Source organism: Tyto alba, unplaced genomic scaffold (assembly GCF_018691265.1).
Source record: "Tyto alba isolate M040663 unplaced genomic scaffold, T.alba_DEE_v4.0 Super-Scaffold_18, whole genome shotgun sequence".
Classification (NCBI taxonomy): Eukaryota; Metazoa; Chordata; class Aves; order Strigiformes; family Tytonidae; genus Tyto; species Tyto alba.
In genome coordinates this window covers 8,218,879-8,240,161 of record NW_024881280.1, presented here as the reverse complement: position 1 = coordinate 8,240,161, position 21,283 = coordinate 8,218,879, and the positions used below count along the sequence as shown (strand labels likewise).

At 43.9% G+C, this 21,283-nt stretch overlaps 1 protein-coding gene across 8 annotated transcripts in view; it reads right to left on the bottom strand.

The window, feature by feature from the left end:
• MAPKBP1 (mitogen-activated protein kinase binding protein 1) overlaps window positions 1–21,283 on the bottom strand; it is a 104,308-nt gene that overhangs the window by 22,231 nt on the left and 60,794 nt on the right. For 7 of the 8 annotated variants that reach the window (XM_042790826.1, XM_042790831.1, XM_042790827.1 and 4 more), the window contains exons 8-21: window positions 20,877–21,059; window positions 20,250–20,267; window positions 19,559–19,719; window positions 17,061–17,250; window positions 15,910–16,056; window positions 13,738–13,922; window positions 13,535–13,626; window positions 13,055–13,180; window positions 11,255–11,325; window positions 10,681–10,802; window positions 9,527–9,602; window positions 6,868–6,979; window positions 6,211–6,274; window positions 3,123–3,248 (exon numbers count right to left, since the gene is read on the bottom strand). In XM_042790826.1, coding sequence (XP_042646760.1) covers window positions 3,123–3,248; window positions 6,211–6,274; window positions 6,868–6,979; window positions 9,527–9,602; window positions 10,681–10,802; window positions 11,255–11,325; window positions 13,055–13,180; window positions 13,535–13,626; window positions 13,738–13,922; window positions 15,910–16,056; window positions 17,061–17,250; window positions 19,559–19,719; window positions 20,250–20,267; window positions 20,877–21,059 — 1,673 coding nt within the window. The remainder of the gene's footprint in view (window positions 1–3,122; window positions 3,249–6,210; window positions 6,275–6,867; window positions 6,980–9,526; window positions 9,603–10,680; window positions 10,803–11,254; window positions 11,326–13,054; window positions 13,181–13,534; window positions 13,627–13,737; window positions 13,923–15,909; window positions 16,057–17,060; window positions 17,251–19,558; window positions 19,720–20,249; window positions 20,268–20,876; window positions 21,060–21,283) is intronic. The other variant, XM_042790829.1, reaches the window with a different exon arrangement.

The window sequence follows — 21,283 nt, the reverse complement described above, 5'->3', positions numbered from 1 at the left end:
TGGACTGGACCAAAGCCTCAATGAGAATGTGATAAGGAACGCTTCTTTCCAAATATATCTGAAGGCACACAGTGCTTCTTCAGCATACATATATAAGTTTTAGACAATTTGATTTGGATAACATTTCTATCTCCTGCTATTTATACTAGAGCTTCAATGAAAGTCACAGAGAAAGTGACTTTTAAAATTAAAATAAAAAAAAATTCTCAGCTAAAACATGACTATAAGCCCTGCAAATTCCACAGTAAAATCAGTTTAAAACTTCCCTTCCAAAAATTTCACACAAGCTTTTCTGAACAATAAAATGCATACTTGGATCAAAACCAAAACCCTATTAAAAGGCCTTTACATGGTTCCTTCTCTGAAAACACAAATGCCTCAAAACCAAAATGTACCAGCAATATCAGCTGACTACAAGTTCTATTATTCCGAACAATCAAAGCTCCTCATGTTCAGCAGATGAGAGAGAGGCACACATCTGCAATTATCACAGCCAGAGGCAGAACTGAAAGGCTCTCAGGGGCACTATGGAGAACTATGGGTCATACAGGTCAGATTAGTTCCTAAATAATCCAGTGTCCCATAGAGGCGAGTCAGAGAAATCCTTCAGAGGAGAAACTTTAGTCTTTCTAAAAGTTTTTGGAAGGACTGAAAAGTCTGGGACTCTTCACTTTGGAGAGGTTGGATGGAGAGAGGTTATGATAAAGGTTTAAAAAACCATGGGGACTACAAATAGCTGGATGCAGAACGATAGTTCATCAAAGCTCACAGTATTCAGAAGCAGGGAGCTTTCAATGAACCTAGCAGGTCTGTGCTTTAACAGAGACAAAAAAAGTCCTTCTTTCCACAGAAAGCAGTGAACTCCGGGAACTTGTCACCAAAGGAGGTTGCAGAGGCAGACACTATTACAAAGTTCATAAAGGATTTATACAAATTCAGTGGACAATGGGTCCATGACTAAAGACTAAAGGAAACAGGTACCTCCTAACATCTCTGATATAACAACTGAGCATGAGGCGAACGGACCACAAAGGTTCATATAGCAGAGCTCACACGGTGTCTCACTTAACAGTATCTTACATTGCCACTGTCACAGGCAGAACACTGGGGTTCACGGAGCACTGGTTTGACCCAGAAAGGCATCTTCTCTATGTTTATGCTCCAAATGTTACTCTCCTGGGCCAGTCCCTGCCTGCTAGTCACAGCTCGGTGGAGACAGCACTGTCCTGAATTGGAAATCTTCAGCTCCCCACTGCTGCCTCAGCTCAGTTTTGTTTCCCCAGTATTATTTTGATTATTCATGCTGTCATACTATGGAACTAGCAGAACACATAACTTCCCCCACCAAATTCTAGCAATACTGTTCTAGAGAAAATCTAGTAGAGCACTTGACATATCACCAGGCAGAGAGCTTTCTTATCCTACTATGAGTCCTTCCGAGACAAGTTTTACATCACAAGATGCAACCCAACTCTCCACTGCAACCTACAAAGACAGACTGTGGAAACACAGCCAGAACAGGTACAGGGCATCTAGTACACCAGTCTTACTCAAGTTCATTAGTTTTCCTTCTCCCACCTCAGTAATGGTCCAATAGGTTCTTCCTCCATATTCAGTCTCAGTCCAAAATGCTCTGGAGTTACGTCTTTGCTCATCTCCAGTGACCCCAGTGGTCGATCAAAACTGAAAACAAGCTTTCAAATCTGACCAAAGAAGTAGATTCCAGGCTTGCAAAGAGGTTACCAAACAAGTTTAATAAAGTTCTGGGCTTGGCGTGGCACTAACACCGCCCTTCAGCAAGCGTCTGTGATGAAAACAAGAATTACCTAATGCGGAAGAGGACTGGGATTATCTGTCACAGGCTGAGCCTCGGTAGGGTAAGGCTGCAGCTGCTGGAATAATGGAGAGTCTGCTATAAAAAGCACATTGCTTGACAGCTCCAGAATTTTGGCTAGAAAAAAAGTTTCCTGAGTTCTCCCAGCATCATTACCAAAAGCACATATTAGACAAGACTCGTTCCAAGAATGAACAGATCAAGACTTTCCCAAATGAAACTATGCAGACAGACTTGTTTCAACATTACTTGCTCCCAAAGGGAGTGGGAAGGTCCTTGCGATACTCAACACAACAACCAGTGTGGTAAGTCCTCCAATGCTTTGCTACTTCCATATCTAGAACTCAACTTGTAGTCATTTGGAAGAGGAAGACTGTGGGACACAGCATCAAAAAATCTGTGTTTATCCTTTTTTCCCCACTTTGATCCTGTATCAGCTCAATCAGGACTCGCTCCTGCATTGCTTACAGTCAAATTAGTCTCAGCTACTTACTAACTACAGAGAAACCAAATACATTACACTAATAATCCACAATCTCCTGTCACACTTGTCCTGTTTAAGAACAGGGTCTGTGTTTAAGCACCGCTTTTTATGGAAAGGTCACCAGATAAATTTAGATCTATTCAGTTTGTAAGCTGTGGTAGTTTGTTTTTAGATACGTTGTTTACCAAGCAAAAAATAATAATATGATTTAGCTGCCAAGAACTTTTCCCATGGAAATGATTTTTATATTTATAGTTTATATTAGAATTATTTTTAGGTGACCTTTTTCAGAGTCTTCAGAAAACAGTTAACAAAGAAACAGCACACATGTAAGGACTCTTTCAGAACTATGATAAACACAGCAAACTCATATAGCTTACAGGTACACTTCAGTACTGACACTGCAGAAAACAGCCTTTAAACTGCATTCAATCTGGATCGAAAGAACTTTATTCATGAAGAAGCAATCCCTCCCTGATGGGATGCTGTGTACCAGTCTCAGTATTGCTAGGTAAACTGCTTATTAAAGTTTCTGATCAATATTAAACTAAATTAAGACACAAGGGGCATTGCATACACATTGCAGTCAGTGAAGCAACACTAAGTCAGTCTGCCTGGAAGATCACTTCTATATCCAAAGAAGGGGGACTCAAAAAACATGGCAAATCCATCAGAAGAATAAGAGAACTTTGGGAAGACACTATCAGTGAAGACAGCAGGAACCTTACAGTCAAATCCCGGTGCCACACTTTTCACGTTGTACCCCACAAAGTCAGCCACCTCTTCTCGGTCTACTCTGCTCACCTCATGAGTCCAGCTGCCTTGTGTGGAGGAGATTTTTCTGCCTGCTTCCCTCTCTGCTTCATGTCAGACAGTCGCTGCCGCATGTTGATGGTCATCTCGGAGCTCAGACGCCAGATGAAGATACAGCTGAAAGAAGGAAAGGTGAGGCTGGCGTCAAGTCTCAGTTCAGTTTATTATCAATTCCCACTGCAGAGGCAAACAAGCACCCTTCTGTCTGCAGCAGGGAGAGACACATGCTTCACAGAAACTCAATCCCATCACAAGCCTCATGACAAAAGGGTAAAACCTGCCTGGCAAAGACTCCCTGTGGGCGAGAGCAACTGCAGAGGTGTTTGCACTGGCTCATCTCTGATCCCATACCTTTATTTGACTATCTGACCAACTACTGAAGGGAATGCCATAACAAGTCCCTCCGTGGTCAGCAGGAAAAGTGGAGCCTACAGATGTTCTTTGCATCCTCTAACAGTGGCTAAACTGCAGCCTCTGATTGAAGTTACCCCCACAGGCAAGGCCTTCCTAGTGCCTACTATCCCATGGAGTCTCTGTGGTGCAATAATGGTTAAACTTATGTGGCAGTACTTTTTGCAGACAGGGTGCTCCTAATATTTTACTTGGACTCCCTCCAGGAAACTACTAAGGAATTTGACTGAATTCGATCAATGGATTCAAAAGAGTTTAAAACAGGGAAATAAACAGTGTGATCTCATTGGTCTCATTTTCTTCAGAAATCTGGATAAAAATAATAAAAAAAAATCCCTCATCGCATTAGAGAATAGTGTGTCTCATCTTCAGCTACTAGAAAGTAAAATGGCCAGCATTTTATTTGAAATTTAACCTCAGTGCTAACTAATTCTTTTCATCTCACCCATCTTTCCTGTCTAGCTGGGTATACTTACACTGATGCAGAAACAGAGGTGGTGCTTTTGCTATCACTTACAAAATCTTGCACCGTACTTTGGAATCCAAAGAGGATTTAATCCAGTTCTTCAAGACCCATTAGCGCCACCACACTCATGGGTACTTCAATTCACAAAGGAGTTTTCAGTAAGAGGCTTTCTAGTCTTCCTTGCTAGTCTAAAAATTCACTTGCTCTGTCATTTTGAACAATGACCATGAACTTCGGTCTCCCTGCCCGAGGCAAATGCTGAAAGCACCAGGATCCTGAATACCTGCATCTTCTTCATTTTTTTTCCTTTCATGAAAAGACATTTTAAAAGGTTTTTATTTCCATACCACACAAATAGAAAACAGAAATCTGACTTTGCAGATTGTGGAGATTTTAATGAAAAACTAAAAATTCCCTTCTTGCCCCCAGCACCACTTTCTTTGTGACAAAGCTCAGGAGCATCACTCCCAGCTCCTGAAGTCACACACAGACACTTCCCATCAACAGTGAACACACTGTCATCTTCCTGACCCAGCTTTTCACCCAGGAGAAAGTGGTGAGGCACTGCATCTGGAAACTATGGCAAGCTGGGGCAGCCAGATGCTTCCCCTCAAGCAGCAGCTCTCTCAAACATAACAGCAAACATAATCTGCTGCTGAGAAAATACTGAAAAGCAGGAAACAAAATTCAGAAAGCAAACCTGGCTTGTTCATTTATCCCACCCCCACAGCTATCAAACCTGGAGATCTGTAACAAACAGTATGAACTTGTAAATACATTTGCATTCAACACAAAGCTCTACAGAAGCATGTTCCCACCTACCCCTTTTGCTGCTTTTTTTTTTCCTTTACAGTACTTTTCTCACATGGGTCTCCCAGTCCTTGTGCCCTTTCCTAATCTCCATTTTTCCTTCTATTCTCAGTTTTATTCTTTGCACATGTTGCTGTGCATGAACAGACTATTTTCCCTGTTCTCCTCTGAAAAATATGCTTTCTCATCTTCTTACAGCAAAGTTCTGTATGAATCCTTTCCTCACTTCTTATCCACCTCCTCCATACCCTTAGTGAAGAAAATGACCCTTTCACTCACGGAAATGGGGTCAACAAGGGAACATTGCACTAATTCACAAGGATCACTGGGGACCTCAAACCTTCCATGTTTCTGGAATTTATCATAAATCCACAACAAAAAGACTCTCTCTTCTGCAAATTTCCCCTAATCTACACATAGGAAAGGTAAAGACAGAAGAAAAATAAATAATTTGATTTACACTGAAAGACAGAAATAACCAACTGATGCAATGTAAGGTGATATATTGTATGTTCTGTAACAACTCACCCTCTAAAACTCTTTTTCTGGTTCAACTGTGTTTTATTCATAGAAAAGAGAAAGAAAGAGAAAGAATCTGGGTTGCTCTGGTCTTGAAATAGCACTCCAGGAACCATCTTTCTCAAAGGAAAAATGTTATTTGGTTCAGCTGATTTAAGCATTCACTGATTCCAGAAGTAGTGTGCCCACTCACCTCTACAATCACCATATTAGGTATATATTCTCCTTTTCCCCTTGGGTTCAGTCCGGTGATTATTTAAGCTTTTGGTGAGCTGATTTTGCTCACTAAATCAGCAGAAAACCCAACTGGGGGTGAAGGGGGTGCTTATGTAGTGACCTGATCAGCTTAATGAGGGGTCAGCCACACCACAGCTGACTTAGAGGAGTGGTGGTTGTTTCTTGAACCAACTCCTTAGAGGAGTGAGGATCATATGGACAGGAGCAAAAAGTGGGGACAGGCCTGCCCCTTCTTCTACTGGGCAGGCTCATCCACCTGGTGAAACCTCACCTACAGGAGTACCATAAAACAAAGTTTTGGCAACACTGGTCAGAATGTCACAAGCTGCCTTACATTACCTACCTGAAGGCTGGTAAGGAAACAGGCCGCATCCCTGTCTCCTTTTCAGTAGGGAACCTACACTCGGAAAACCACAAGGGATGTAACTCACGTGGGTGTCTCATTCATGGAAGGATAATATAAATTCTGTGAGCTTTGCCAACAGCACACATTTGGGATTCTGAAAGCTCTGAGGTTTATTTGGAATTCATAAAACATTCCTCACTAAAAAAAAAAACAAACTACCTTCCTTCAGGACATATGTTAAATCCAGTGTGAGATGGCATGAGCTGATATCATAAACAAACCCCTCTTACCTGTCACCAGAAACAGAGATCAGATGTTTGCAGTCATTACTGAATTTCATCCCAGTTACAATCTCTGTATGAAATAAAGCACAAGGGGGAAAAAAAAAAGCCTTCCCTGAATTATTCCAGTGAGCAGAAGAGATCATTAGCCAAATAGCCTATCTGTGCTCAGTAACTCAAATTCTGATTAAAGTCAACACACTTCACAAGTCAATATGCCCCAATTACCATAACCATTTAACAAAGAATCTAAACATGACATGGAAAGGGTGTCCTGCAGCAAAATAATCACAAAAACTGAAGTCTCTTTTTGCCTATGATAGAATAGCCTCTGAATGCTAGGAGCTGAGGATATATCATAATGAAACTTATTATATGCTGAAAAACACAGACTACCTCATAGACTATTAGAAAAACTATGTAAACAAATGCATGGCCTGGCAGGCATGTGCGTGCTTGTGTTTTGCAACGCAAATGCAGTCTGAAAGAAGTTGAAATTGCAATGAAATAAGCTATTACAACTTCATCCAACTGCAAACTACTCCAATATACCCACTGAGTAAACTTTGGAGGGGAGGAAACTTCAGAAAGCTTTGACTAGTATCAGACCCTACTGTATAGTCAAAGAGCAGAAAAAATGCATTTCCAAAAGTTTACGTGCCTTACCTGAGTGTCCATACATGGTTGCAACACACTCGCCAGAATAGAAATCAAAGATGGAGAGGTTCTTGTCAGAACAACTGGTTGCGATATAAAGACCAGAGGGATCTGTTTGCACCTGGTTTAGGAGATGAGAGAAGTGCAAAGATCAGGTGAGAAAGTGCCTCCAAACTGCATGAAAATGGTCCAGAATACCCAGGACAGTTCTAGTAGTTAACAGAATAAAATGTAAGGAGCTCTCTCAGGACTCCAATCAAGTACCAGGCTATCTAGAATCCCAGGACAAATCTCCAACCTGACTAAACTGCTAAAACTATCTCCAACCTAACCAGAGACTAAAGGCACTTGATGTAAGTGCCTTCATGACTGTGAAGGGACCACCACCAGTGGGTAGATTTACACCTCTCTCTCCTACCTCGTTTTAACTGGGTCTTACTTCATTCTACCTTAAGATCAAAACAAAACAAATCACCATCCTTCCTTCAAAAAAAAAAAAAAAAATTAGAGATGACAGAGTTAAGTGAAATGTTAAAAGACTCCAATCTTGAGGAGAGAAACTAAAAAATAACTCAACACTGCCAATAAATTGTCTTTGATAATGATGCTGTCAAATCTCTAGCATTTGCAACTTGTATTTTTGGATTTTTTTTTTTTATATACACCCATTTGTTTCTTTACCTTGGATCAAATATAAAACCTTCTCCAAATGCCTTACTAGTTCTAAAGCAGCACTACACAGCAAACACACCTGCTGTCACCAAGTGTCCTGCTTTGTCCTTTGCAGAACTTTAAAGAACTGAGATTGAAAACATCTATTTTTTGAGGAAGTCATGGTATTTAAATAACAATAACCTTTTCTGATTATTTTGTTGCGCTATCTTTTGCTTCCAATGTCACTGTTTGGGTTCTACTTGTTAAACTGCAATGTTACCATCTCAGAACAACATGCCAAGTTTAAATTCCAGAGATAACCATAATTCCTTGGCTACATAATCGTTCTAAAAATTAACAAAACAACATTAAAAATAATTGAGATTCCCCACTTGAGCTACATGGGAAAAAAAACAGCAAAAAGGATATTAAAAGCAAAAGATCCAGCTCCCAGCAACATTTCGTGATATGTGGTCTGAGAAAGATATAATCAAGTACCTGATCTTACCAGCAATACAGTGTAGCATCCATTTTTCATTTTCATTACTCAGGTTTATAAAAGCCTTTGTAGGACTTACAATAGGCAAAGAGAAAAGGAACTTATCTTTCTCTATAAAACAGAATAGGTGACACTGAACAAAGCACATTGCTTTCCTCTCCCTTTTTACCCAGTTATTTACACCCATCAGTAATAGTCTAGACTAGACTATTTCAGTTGTAGGGGACCTACAAGGATCATCCAGTCCAACTGCCTGACCACTTTGGGCCTGGCCAAGTCAAAGCACGTTATTAAGGGCATTGTCCAAATGCCTCTTAAACACTGACAGGCTTGGGCCATCGGCCTCCTCTCTAGGAAGCCTGTGCCAGTGTCTGACCACCCTCTCGGTAAGGAAATGCTTCCTGACGTCCAGTCTGAACCTCCCCTGGTGCAGCTCTGAGCCATTCCCACGTGTGCTGGCACTGGGTCCCAGGGAGAAGAGCTCGGCACCCCCCTCTCCACGTCCCCTCCTCGGGCAGCTGCAGAGAGCCATGAGGTCTCCCCTCGGCCTCCTTTTCTCCAAGCTAGAGGAGCCCAAAGGGCTCATCTGCTCCTCACAGGACGTGCCTTCCAGCCCTTAATAATAATACTGCTGGCCTGTGCACCTGAGCACAAATATTTGGTTTAAAAAGTAGAAAAATTATCGGTGAAAACAAACACAATGAAGAAACTTGTTTGAAAACTTAACTTGAGAGAGATTTTTGTTGTATCAATTGGTCCTCCCCCTTTAAAGACAAGAGTGCAATTCTTCCACATCACAATGTGCTGTCATCACTCCTAACGCTGAACCTCTAACGCATCTTATTTACCAGGGGAAGCCCAGGACAGTGGCAGAAGCAGGCACGCTACCCTCCTCCAAGGCCTGGATGCACTCAGCAGTTGGGAAACATGAACAGACTCTCTCTAAGCAGTCCCAGGTTTGTCCAGCACTCCAAGACACAAAGAATATGAGCTTTTCTGGGCAGATGCTACTTAATTTCATCAACTCATAAAGAGTTTAATTTCTTTTTGTCCTCTGGAAACCACAAATTTCTCAAATATTGATCAACAGGCAGCTCCATCTTAAAAATCTTAACAAAAATAGTCAAGAAAGCAAGAATGAGCTCTCTGGAGCAGAAAGTAAAGGGTTAAAGTAAATGGACTAAATCATCTCCTGACAGAAACTGGTGCAGTTCTACTTGTTTTTACAGCATGGGCCTGTGCCTCACTTCAGAAACAGGACAGAGACAGAAGTTATACATTAATTTCAGCATTCATTGACTCTTTTCCTGTTTTAGCCTGATGGAACCCAAATACATTACCAGCCCTTAAGGACAGAGGTAGGAGAAAGCAGCAGCAGGATAAAGGACAAAGTATAGAGCAAGAAAAAAAATAAAAGTTACTGTGTTCAGATATGTATTTCATTTTCTTAGCTCTGAGCTGCATTCAGAAGAGCTGGAAAAAAGGAAAAAGGAAGAAAGAAAGAAAACAGCTTACCTTGATAAGGGTGCCATCTTCACCTTGGGATCCCTTGTAAAGCTTCTTCTGCTTCCCACTGCTTATGTTGAAAACCCTGAGGGGTATGATATAAGACAACATCACTCATTTGCCCGGGTACTGCTCTGTGGCTCTTGTCACTAGAATTCTTTTCTCTTTCTGTTCCTCAGTCTACATGAGATACAAGGAACAGGGCCAAGCCACAGGAAGCAGAGAAATGATCTCTCTGAACTATAACCACCAACCATTTAAATGGTTCAAGAAACAACCTCAAAAGTAATGTAGAGGCCCAAGATTGAATGGTATGATATCAAGCTGATTATCCAAATTCAAACTGAGGCTTGATTCTCAAGCTGATAATCAAAAACTCATATAGCATCATGGCACTGAAGGAGAGATCAAATGGAAGGCAGAAAACCTTGTCAAGCCTTGTAATAGCTAATGGTTATGTAGCAGGAATGGCTCTTAATAAGCTTTGGTCAGCCCTCCCTGCTATAACAATACCCGTGGCTCCCTCATACTAAAGGGAAGGGTTAAAAGAACAGACCTTTTATTTCCATTAGAATACAAACCCAAATGACATTCAGTAGTGGCATTTAGCTGTGACCAAAACTTCAAATCTCACCCAGATACAACAGGAGGAGACACACAACTACAAAGTTTCTTTTGCTTTGAAAGTAGAAGTGGACAGATCGGAGAAATAGATAAAAAAGGTATAGAGAATGGATTCCACTTGCCCAAAGACAGTCACAACTAGCTCAGTTTTAGGTTCCTACAGTCCCAGATATTCCACAGGACCTCACAGCTTCTCACTAGACATACCTTTAAAAGCAAAAATTGCCACAGTGCAGAAGTTCTTGCCCCACAGCTCAATGATGTGCCAAGGAAGGCACACTTGCTCTCCCAGAAGAAAGGCTTTGTTTTGCAGAGCAACTCAGCAACAAGCCAAGAGTCCCACGGGCGTTTGCATATATCAACAGCCTTTTATCAGTGAGGGGAAAGGCAGATTTCAACCTCAGAGTGTGAGGTGAGGCCTCAGATCTGTCTGAAAATGCTGTGTCAAAGAACCTAGAGGAACAATGATGGAGATGGGGCTGCCTTGGCCAACTCATTTGTGAGTGCAAAAATATTTTCAAGACAAGAAGTAAACTCACCTGATGTTACGATCCTGGCATCCAATAGCTGCATATTTCCAGCTGGGGTCCACATCCATGTCATACAGAGTGGTCTTCCTAACGATGTGATGTGTTCGGGTAAACTGAACCCCTTCTCCTGTCTAAGCATGTGGGTAAAGACTGTGTCAAAATCAAGTAGTCAACCCATTATTAAAAACTTCTAAATACAGATGAGTCTTCTCACACAGCCAGCTCAAACTAACCCTTCCCACTAACCAGGTCTGCTGGGAGCAGCTGGGACTGGAGGTTCAACGAACTCTTCCCTCCAGCCCATATTCTTTTACCACTCCTCACAATAGCCCTGGCAGTGAAAGAAAAGCACATATCCTAACAGTTCTCTACGTTGCATCTTTCTGAGAGAGGTCAGGATGGGAGCAGCCGCATGCTTCACAGAACTAGTTATCCAAATGTAATCTCTTGCATTGAGTCAGTGGGAGATACTGAGGCTGAAATAGCAACAAGCTCATACAGAAAGTCTGATATCACTCTTTAAAGTAGTTCCTTTGTGGAGAGATTATTTTAAAAAGTGCACAAAAAGCTGTAATAAAGTTACCTTCTGCGCAGTGCGGAAATAGATGCTCTTGTCTGCCCCACAGCTTATCATTCGCACTTTCCCATCATTGGCTGGAACAAAAAGGCAGGAGCCGATTAAAAGGTAAACACAGACACAAGGTGGAGGAAATGTTTCAATTTATACCACTGCTCCTTTACTCCAGTCCTGATTAGCAAAGACTGACTCCTACCTAAACAGCAGGATACTGCAGCAAAACAGAAGCCCCTTCTCAGGAACAGCATTTGTTAATGCTCAGAGTGCATAACGCCTTAATACAGAGGCTTTACACAACAGATTAGGATGTAATTCTGTCTTCTCCTTCAACAGTACGCTCACAAGCTTATTCTCTACATGCCACAGCACTCTGTGACAACATGACAAGTTCACGCTCAGTATGAGCTGAAAATAGGCAACAGGCGCTTTTCAGTCCACAGTCACGTTTCCTGCTGCCCTTTCTTACTGCAAGGTCAGGCTTCCCTTCTTCCCTTAGCACCCTTTTGTAACCAATCTGCTCCTTCAGTAAAGCAACACCCGATAAAACTCCATGTAAACGGATCTAATATCACACAAGCCTACCTGAACTGCACCCACTTAGGGCACGACTGCACTTAGCTCACAGACTAGAACAAAGGGCCTTTGCTGCCAGGCCTTGAGTGCAGTTCCCTCATCTCCTAGGAGTTTAGCTGGCTGCATTCAAGGCCAGCTCACTGATAAGACAGACCTCTCAGAGAAAACTTTTAACAGCATTGCAGCTCCTTGAGAAAAACCCTGAAAAAGCCTCACAGCGGCTTCAGGGAGCTTCTGCTATGAAGCTTCAGTAAGGTCCCTTCACTTGGGAGCTACTTTCAAGCTGAGGTTCTCATCCTTGAACCCCAAGTGAGCTACACCACAGCAGCATTGCAGCCACACCTGAGCCTGGCCACGTACTCTACTGATCTGAATCCCGACCCTGGCCCATGGACTCAGCTTCCTCATCTGAACTCGAACCTGCCTTGCTGCTCCGGGCTTGTGGCAGGCACTGAACTGTGGCTGACCCTGCTTGCTGTCTCCAGACTGATTCCGACCTTGAATTGCTGATCTATCTTATCACTATGGATTTGTCTGGTGATCTGGACTACTGTCTAGATGTAGTTACTGTCGCTGGACTTGATCTGTTCCCCCTTCTTCAGCTGCTGGGGGACTCTCCCATTGCCAGTGAAGCCACTGCCTTCACCTGCTTTACCTTGGCTACTGGCTTCCCCTGGCAGAGCAGCCAACTCTTGTTGTTCCCCAGCAACAGCACAATACACCACACTGATATCTAACCATCAGTAGTAACTGAGTGCTGGGGATGCAGTGTGCTCCATTACCATGAATGCAAAGTCTTACACTGGTTTGCAATGACAGATTTACTTGTGACTAGTTAATCCCAAAATGACTTTTGTGGGTTTGGGGATTTTTTTGGAGGACGACTGTTCCACAGTTCTCCTCACTAAGAACAGTTGTGTAGCCATCTAATATCAGTTAAAGGGAGTAAATCATGACAGAAACCAGCTTTCCAAAGAAACGCTGAGGACTTCCATCAGGAGAGGTTTTTTGAGTGAGGAGGAAGGAGAGGAGCAAAAAACAAAATGGAAAAGAAGGTAAGTATCATCAAATATCACCTTCTGTTAGGACTGCACCTACAGCAGATGACAAAAAAGCAGCTGCAGCTTCAGCCTGGCCTAACCCATTGTTTAAGCAGTTAAAACTACTTTACAGCCACAGTGGGACAACAGCAGGGCTCAAACCCAGCTTTGGATGGACGTCATGACTCTCTACCTGCAAACTTCACAGCAGTGATGGAAGAAGAATGTTCATCCAGGGTCTGCTGCAAGCTGTAGTCCTTTCCAGCATCCAATACATGAATCAATCTATCCCGACTGGCTGAGGCTAAGAGCTTTAATCCTGTCAAAGTTAAAAAGAATGCAAGACCATTACTAAAGAGTCATTTGCTCTTCCAATCACTATTTTAAAACAGCTTCTCAAGTGATCTTAAGAGGCAAAACATTATACTGTAGCTAACTGCATGCATTTCATACTGTAACAACAGAACAAGTTTCAATCTCAACCTACAATATTTCAAGGAAAAGTACAGGAAAGCCTTTTTCGAAGTCTGGCTCTGCTGGCCCAACACTACATGCCTGCTCTGAAACCCAGGAGTAGCTCACCACTGAAAGTTCTGCCATACCATGGCTGAACACTCTGATTTGCTCAACACTACATTCACATGCAAAAGGAAAGAAGCTTAATTGCATTTACCCGTGTCAGGTTTGGAGTACTCCAGACATAGGATCTCAGAGTCATGGGCTTCCACCTTCAGCATTTCCCTCAGAGATTGCAACTCATATATCCTAAGACACAATATAGCTGATTTCAATACGTTTCATAAAATTAGCAAGACCTGGTTTTGATTCTCACAACTGCCCTGCCAACAGTCTGCACAAGAGGCTCTATGGGATTACCTGAGAGTGCCTATTCTGTCCCCCGAGGCCAGGTGCTCCCCACTGGGACTGACACAGACAGTGCGTATCCCCACCTTTGTATCCATCACTTGTGCATCAGCTTTGTCTGCACTTCCTGCTGAGTTGTAATCAGTGTCCAGAAGTACCTGAGTGTTGTCATCTACATAGATGATTTTCATCAAGTCCTGGGGATACAATATACCCAGAAATATTAAATAGTTACAAAACATTGAAGTGAAGCATCTGACTTAGAAACTGGGCTCCTGGCCAACATATACACTTCATTGGCAGTACTGCTGTAATTGGTGGGATCCTTTAGCTGGGAGCAAACACTTGGCCTCTTCTTATTGTAGGATGAAAGTTTCACAGCTGCGTCTCACCATCACCCTTGGCAAAAGATTTCCCCTTCAAGCTAGAAACTAACCGCATCTCCCGCACAACAGACAAGCTCTGGGATTAGTGATTACAATGCAGTGGGGGACACAGCAGGAATCTGAAAGACTTCTAGGGATCATCCAGGTCAGCCCATGCCTTCTGAGAACTGACCAAAAAAGCAGAACCTTTTTCCACCGTGAGCAGATTGCTGAGGACAGGCAGATCAGAGCTGCTGTGCCCACGGATCTTCCAACACAACTGAGAATGGAAGCAAATGTCCATAAGTAATCACTGTTCTGTATGAGTATCCTCACTCTTATATAAATGAAGTGAGTCTAAACTGTTTCTCATTCAATTCTTCCAAACCTCTGCCTCACTTAATGAGCCTTTGCCAAACAAATCTTAAAGTGGATATACATTACAAAAGAGAAACAGCTCTCCTAAAGCTGTCCTGGGTTGAGTGAGTGGTGGAGGTTTTTTTGGTGGCAGGGGAGGGGGCTATTGGGGCAGCCCCCTGTGAGAAGCTTCTCGAAGCTCCCCCAGCTCCACGTCAGCTCCACTTCTGTTTGGGAAATTGAGCCAATCAGCTGTGCCTCTGCGATAACGTATTTAAGAAGGGACGTGGTGATGGGCAGTCGGACTTGTGAGGAGGAGTTGCTGCAGCTGCATGAACACCAAGGTCAGTGGAGGAACGGAGGATGAGAGGAGGGGGGAGGTGTGCCGGAGCAGAGACCCCCCTGTATCCTGTGGGGAGACGGCAGGGCGGCCCCCCCTGCCATCCATGGAGATCTGCGGTGGAGCAGACATTGATTTATGGCCTGTGGCTTCTGCTTGCCTGATCAAGGTTCTGTGCCCGAAGAAGGCCGGGGTCTCATGGGAAAAGGCAGCCCCGCTGCTGTAATTCAGCGCTGGGAGGATTGCAGCATGCGGGGGAGTCCCACGCTGGAGCAGCTCGGGAAGGGCTACAGCCGTGGGAGGGGGTCCAGTCGGAGAAAGTTGGTGACCCATGATGGAGCAGTGTGGGGAACGCTGCGGCCCATGGGAGGAATTCAAGTCAGAGAAAGTTTGTGGAGGACTGTCTCCTGTGAGAGGGGGACCACGATGGAGCAGGAGGAACAAGTTCCGGACACTCCCCTCACCGAAGATGAAAGAAGTGGCAGCACTGACTGCACCCCCCCATTCTCTGCCCCTGTGCCCCTGGGGGAGGAGGTAGAGATATCGGGAGCAGAGCTGAGCCCGGGAAGAAGGGAGGGGTGGGGGGAAGGTGTTCTCAAGATGTGGCAATGCTTCTCACTGTCCTACTCTGTTATGTGTTGTTAGTGTCTGTAATAAATATATGTTCTTTTTTTCTTCCCCTAACGAGTCTGCCTTTTGCTCGTGATCATAAAGGGGAATTTTTTTCCCATCCCAGTCCTATCTCGAACCAGCTCTCTGTCCCTTCTCATTGCCGGAGGGGAAGGGAGAGAGAGCTGCTGCATTGTGGTTGGCTGCCAACCAGGCCTAAACCACGACAAAGCATATGGCGTGAGCCATTTTGGAAGAGACTAACATTGGTGAACTCTTGGGTGGTTTATGGAAAAAGCAATAGTCCCCAGGACCATTTCAGACAAACTCTCTTTCTACCTGATACTCCCTTCATGTTTCTTCAGGTTCATACATTTCATCAGACTTGTGCTCTGCTTACAGAGAAACTTCTGTTGACTTAGAGATCCAAAGAAGTTTGGGCCTTAACTTGACCCTGTGCATAAGGAGGAGCAATCCCCAGGGCAAGGAGATGATCAAAACCTAGCACCTTACATTGCTGAGGATGTTGCGGTGAAGGGCTGTGCCATGAATGTTGGAGCTCTCAGTGTTCCACAGACGAATGGTGTTGTCAGAGGAGCAGGTGATGAAGGAACCAGGGGGAAGGCATGACTGATTGTTGTCCTTCACCTCCGGATACATCTAAAGGCAAGTAAAATCAAACCCTGAATGAGATTATCTGGCACCTGACATCCTAGACACTGGTAGCAAGTTTCAAAACAAACTGAGATAAAAGGGCTGTTCTCTCTGTTTTGTAAAGGGAAGAGCCAGCCAGTTCTCCTATTGAAAACGTGTTTGCAGACCAGAGCTTCATATTCACTTCAAACAAATGTTCACTGAGCTTCCCTGAACATAGAACATCTCCTTAAGAAGCATGCAACAAGCCAGCATCCTTTGTTCCTAACAGTTCAAAGAGAGAATCTCAACCATGCAACAACAACCTTGCACCACTGTTTGCAGCTTTCAACTATTACTGCCAATTTCTAATCCAGAAGAAAAGGGTGAGACGCAATTAAATAATAACAAAGAGAGTCCTCAACCTCTTCCCACTTTCTTTCCACTTCCCCCTTTCCAGACCACTGTTGGACATATTTCAACATATAAACAATTAAATAGTTTCTTATACCTCCTTTCCTTCCCTCTGAGGGAAAGCTAACTAGACAGACTGGAAGATGACAGCCACTTGGGAGGCTCATTCTGGACGTCCTGGTAAATAGGTTAAGAAGGATCAGAGTTGAGATCTTATCACTTGTTTCAGTTCCTTTGACTTCGGAGCACTTGCTCACCACAGACCTCAAATACATTTTTTTGAAGTCAGCAGTAAACTCTTGTGTATTTTGTGAAAGGAGCCCCTGCATTCAGCTTTCTCCAGTTCTGCTCTTTCTCCCACCTCTCACCTTTTAATGGTGAGATTTTCTTTCCAGTAACATGCTACATCTAACACATTTGATTGGCCATTGCAGTGCAGCCAAAGAACTGTTCCCAGCTCCAACTCAAGCCCTGTAGCAACCACACTAACCACAGGAGGAAATTTGAGTCAATTCTTTCTCTCTGCAGTAAGTGTTTGCATTCAAATTTGTCAGCTCTTCAGATGACTTCCTCAGCTGCAACTTGAAGTTCAACATTTGTGTCTGCAGACAACATACCTCAATGTTCCACACGCAGGAAGAGTGGTACAAAGCGGAGTACACCTTGCCCACTTTCTTCGGGTCTTTGACATCCCATACATACAGGCTGTGGTCATTGTACACACAAGAAAGCCACTGGTTGGTGGGGTCAAAGGTCAAGGCAATCGTGTCTGGATATTTCGCATCAGCCATACCAGAGAAAAGACGACTGCACAAAGAGAGAACAACAGCCTGGTTAACTCCCACTCTCTTGGAGTCAGAGCAAGAAGGAGAAGCATGAGAGTTCAGATTCTCCACAGGGCACTGAAGAGGTGAAAAGTACACTGTGGCATATACAGGTAGAGAGAATAGCTGGCTGGGAAGCCCTGTCTCTTGAATAACCAGAGTCCCAAAAGAAGCCTGAAAGTCCCATGGCAAAAGTCATTCTCCTTGCCATCCAACTCAGAGTCCCACCACAGAGAGGCAACTGACTTTCCCTGAAGAAGGACCAAACAGGACATGTGATCATCACTGGAGATCACCATCATTCACCCCTGCATAACCAAGTGGTAAAATCCAAGTCAAATAATCTCAAACCAAAGGAGAAGGGGAAGATCAAATTATAGTACCCACCAAAAGATGTTTACCGATTGCAGGAACTGCTCTTGTGTGGGACCAAGCAGAAGGCTAAGTAGTGCACTCAAAAAACAGAAGCACACCAGCACAAGGGACAAAGGAATGATTCATTTCAGTGACTGCCTGTCTGACATGCTTGCCTTCCACTCCAACCCCACACGTAGGCCAGCTTGGTGCTGCTTCCAGCAGCTCAAGAGATGGGCAACTGCAGATGGGTACAGTCCTTTCTAGATAGGCAATCTCTCTGATGCAAACTTAAAACCAGAAGAATTCTGCAGAACAAGGAAATGCCTCTTTCCCCAAATCAGACCAAGATCATGCCATGTGAACCCTGTACCTCCTCTACAGGGTCCTCTGTTAAGTCCTGCTGCCATACACATAAAGAAGGAGCTGCTCTCTTGACCTCAGGTGAACACAGCCATCCCACAACGCTGTTAGTGATATCAAGTATGGTAATTATAGCCAGAGTGCCAGGGTGTGGAGAGCAGGGAATTTAAAAGGACTGATGGAGATGCAGGGATGAGGGACAAAGTGCATGGAGCATACCAGACAATTGGGAGCCCTGCTTCTGCAACTGCAAAGCTTTGAGGGCTAGAAGAGCACTGCCCAGATCCTATCGAAAAATCAAGTCATTGATACAGCTGTGGGCAGTTCACTGTGGGCAGCTGGCATCCCACAGAGAGGCTCTGGCATGCATGGGAATATAAGAAGTCCTGTGTTTTCAAGCTCATTTGGAAGTAATTAAAAAAAAAAAAAAAAAAAAAACAAAACAAACTGTTACGATTGTCATCAGCACTACAAATGCATGTTTAAGAATCACATTAATATTTCTGCTTGACTCATACATGCCAGCAGCAGAGAGTATTTTTAAAGGGTCCATGTATACAATTGCTTAACTTTAGCACTACCAGAAACTGGTAACTTTTTAAATTGAGAGAGCTCCTTTTCCAGCTTCCTTACTGGAATATCATTATCTCCCACTGATCTTCTGGAAGAGGACTATACAGTGCACTGTTTGAACCTCAAGTTCCCAAGAAAAGTTTAGACAAAATCTGCTGAGACAAAAGGAGAAAAAAAAAAAAAAACAAACAAAAAACACCCCCCCCAAAATATTCTATCTGTAGTCATGGGAACTCCAGATATCCAGTGGAATGATGGTTGGTGGATGCATACACTTTTGGATTTATTTCCCCACTAGTGACAGAAGTGAAAGAGGACAACAGAAGAAGATTGGGAAAGCCTCCAACCAGGACTGGCAAACAGCAACACACGTGGGATTTTTTCTAGCATAAGCCTCCGCAAGCTGACAGACAGAACTGTATGGAAATAACATTACCCACCTCAGAAGGTGAGAAATAGAGAGCCAAGGTAGAAGATACTGAAGCGTGGTAGGAAAACAAGACAACAGAATGCACAAGAATGAGGGAGAAGAAAGACTACAGACAATAGTAGATTTGAGCCTACAAAAGATTGCAAGGGAGCCTTTGAAAAATGCCCCATGAGAGCCTGGGCATCTCTTAGCAACATCATTGCAGTGCTACAGAGGAGAGTCTTCTTCCCTTACCAGTGATAAGCAAAGGATGTGTCATGGTACAGGAACAACTGAAGTGTGCCACAGCATCCTGTGCCCCCTGCCTGATTGCTCACAGTGACCAATGTCAAAAGGCCACCGGATCCAAGCAATCCCAGGGAGATAAGGAGCAAGACATGCTGTGCAGTCCCGCAACCAGCTCCGGGCCATAGCCCAGCCACGCAAGGCAAGGCTGCAACAACTCAGGGAGATCTGCAACAGGCTGCCGATTTTAATCCATAAAAAGAGCACACTCCAGGTGGCAAAGGTCTGGGGAACAGTTCGAACCCCCACAAGCCTCCCTTTCTCCCTTCCACCCTCTCCACAGTACCTGGCCTCGGTCACACTCGCGATGTCCGTTCCCAGGAAGTGCGGCTTCGGCAGCGTGGTGACAAAGTGAAGGTTCAGAGGGTTAAAAATCCGCACGGTGCCATCAGCGCAGCCACAGAAGATGTAGTCATGATTCACAGAGATGCAGTTTGCCACAGTGGTCTGAGGAGGACACAGCACACACCAAGGAAAATAAGCAATGCACTCTCATTTCAAAGGTCACCAGACACACGACAGGGAGAATAGCAAATTGACAGACAGAGGAGTCATGGTCAGAAGAGCTGAAGTGAAATCGAGCCCTGGGAGTAAGGAAAAGCCTAAAAATCCATTTTTCCTTTCTAACGAGCTTCCCAGCCAAGGTCCATTGCAGATTCCAGGTGGTTAAGGAAAAAGCCCAGTTCCTCTGCCACCCACTGTGGTGGGAGGCCAGCAGAGCTACACATTTGCTCCAGCTGAATCTAAAACTAAACATTCTTTTTTGTTCCTCTGTGACATTCAGCACCACTGGCAGGCAAGCAGCACCTCACCTGTACTAGCACGCCAATACATTACCTGTCACAAGGGGATAATAAAAGAAAAAAAAATGGATTTTCTTTCCCTCCCATTGGGATCTGTACAAATGGCAAAAAATGGTACAAAATGAAGTGTGGTGATAAGGGATGAGTTCAATGTAAAACTTTTTTCCAACTTACTGTGAAGCTGTCTGTATTCTGAGCAAGAGTGAAAGGCAGATTTTAGAGAGGAAAGGAAAGAAAAGAAGAGGCGTTTCACTTGAGTGAAAGCGTGGAAAGACTTTTCCCTTGATTTTAATACACTGGATCCTTTCAGGTGGGCGTCTTACATTCAATTGAAAGGAAAATAAGCACGATCTAAATTCCTAACTATGGACCGACCTGGTGGTTTACAATAGCCAAACCAACTAGTAGCTTGGGAACCTGCTTTTGAGATGCACAAGCCAAATAAGACACTGCTGAATGGGTAGAAATCAGAATCCTTCTAAAACTCCTACTTGTCCAGGCCAAGCCAGGAGGGACAACACAGGGATTGCCAAAGCTACATAAGGACACTGCTTTGCCAGAAGAGCAGTAGCTGTAATGCTGAGGCTTGAGAATGAAAGTGCCTCAATGATTAATAAAATCTCTTTGCCAAGAAGCAATGCTATTTTTGCCTGGCCTTCCAGAGTAAATCACAGAGTGGCAGTGGCCCAATGACTTTCACTGCTGGTGGTCAGCTTGTGCTCCAAGTGCCCTTATTATTTGTTGTTCCTGCTCTGCTTCAGCAGGCACAAATACTGCAGGACAGGAGGATGTAAAACTCACCCTCAGCTCCACCCACTTGTCTAGCAGCCTTTTTTCATTGAATTCACAGAGCAGGCCTGAGGATGTGATACAGAAGGTGCTGTCAGCTTTTTTGCCCCTTCCACAAGCCACATCTGCAAAGAAGTTGTTCCTCAGTTCTCCAAGCAATCCTGAGCGACCTAGCAAGGGGACCGTGGCATTGACCTACCAGTAAAAAACAGTTTGTTAGAAATACAGTGAGGCACTCCAGGCAGATAGACATTTTTTAGAACATCAAGCCTTGGGTGCTAAAGCGCCTCAAAGAAAGAGAGCTACAAACAGCCTAAAAAGAGAGGTAGTGACACATTTTACTTGCTTCAGACCCACTGGTTGCATAGTGTATCGGGACCATCAGTATTAGCACAGCAGTGGAGAACACTATTAGTGCC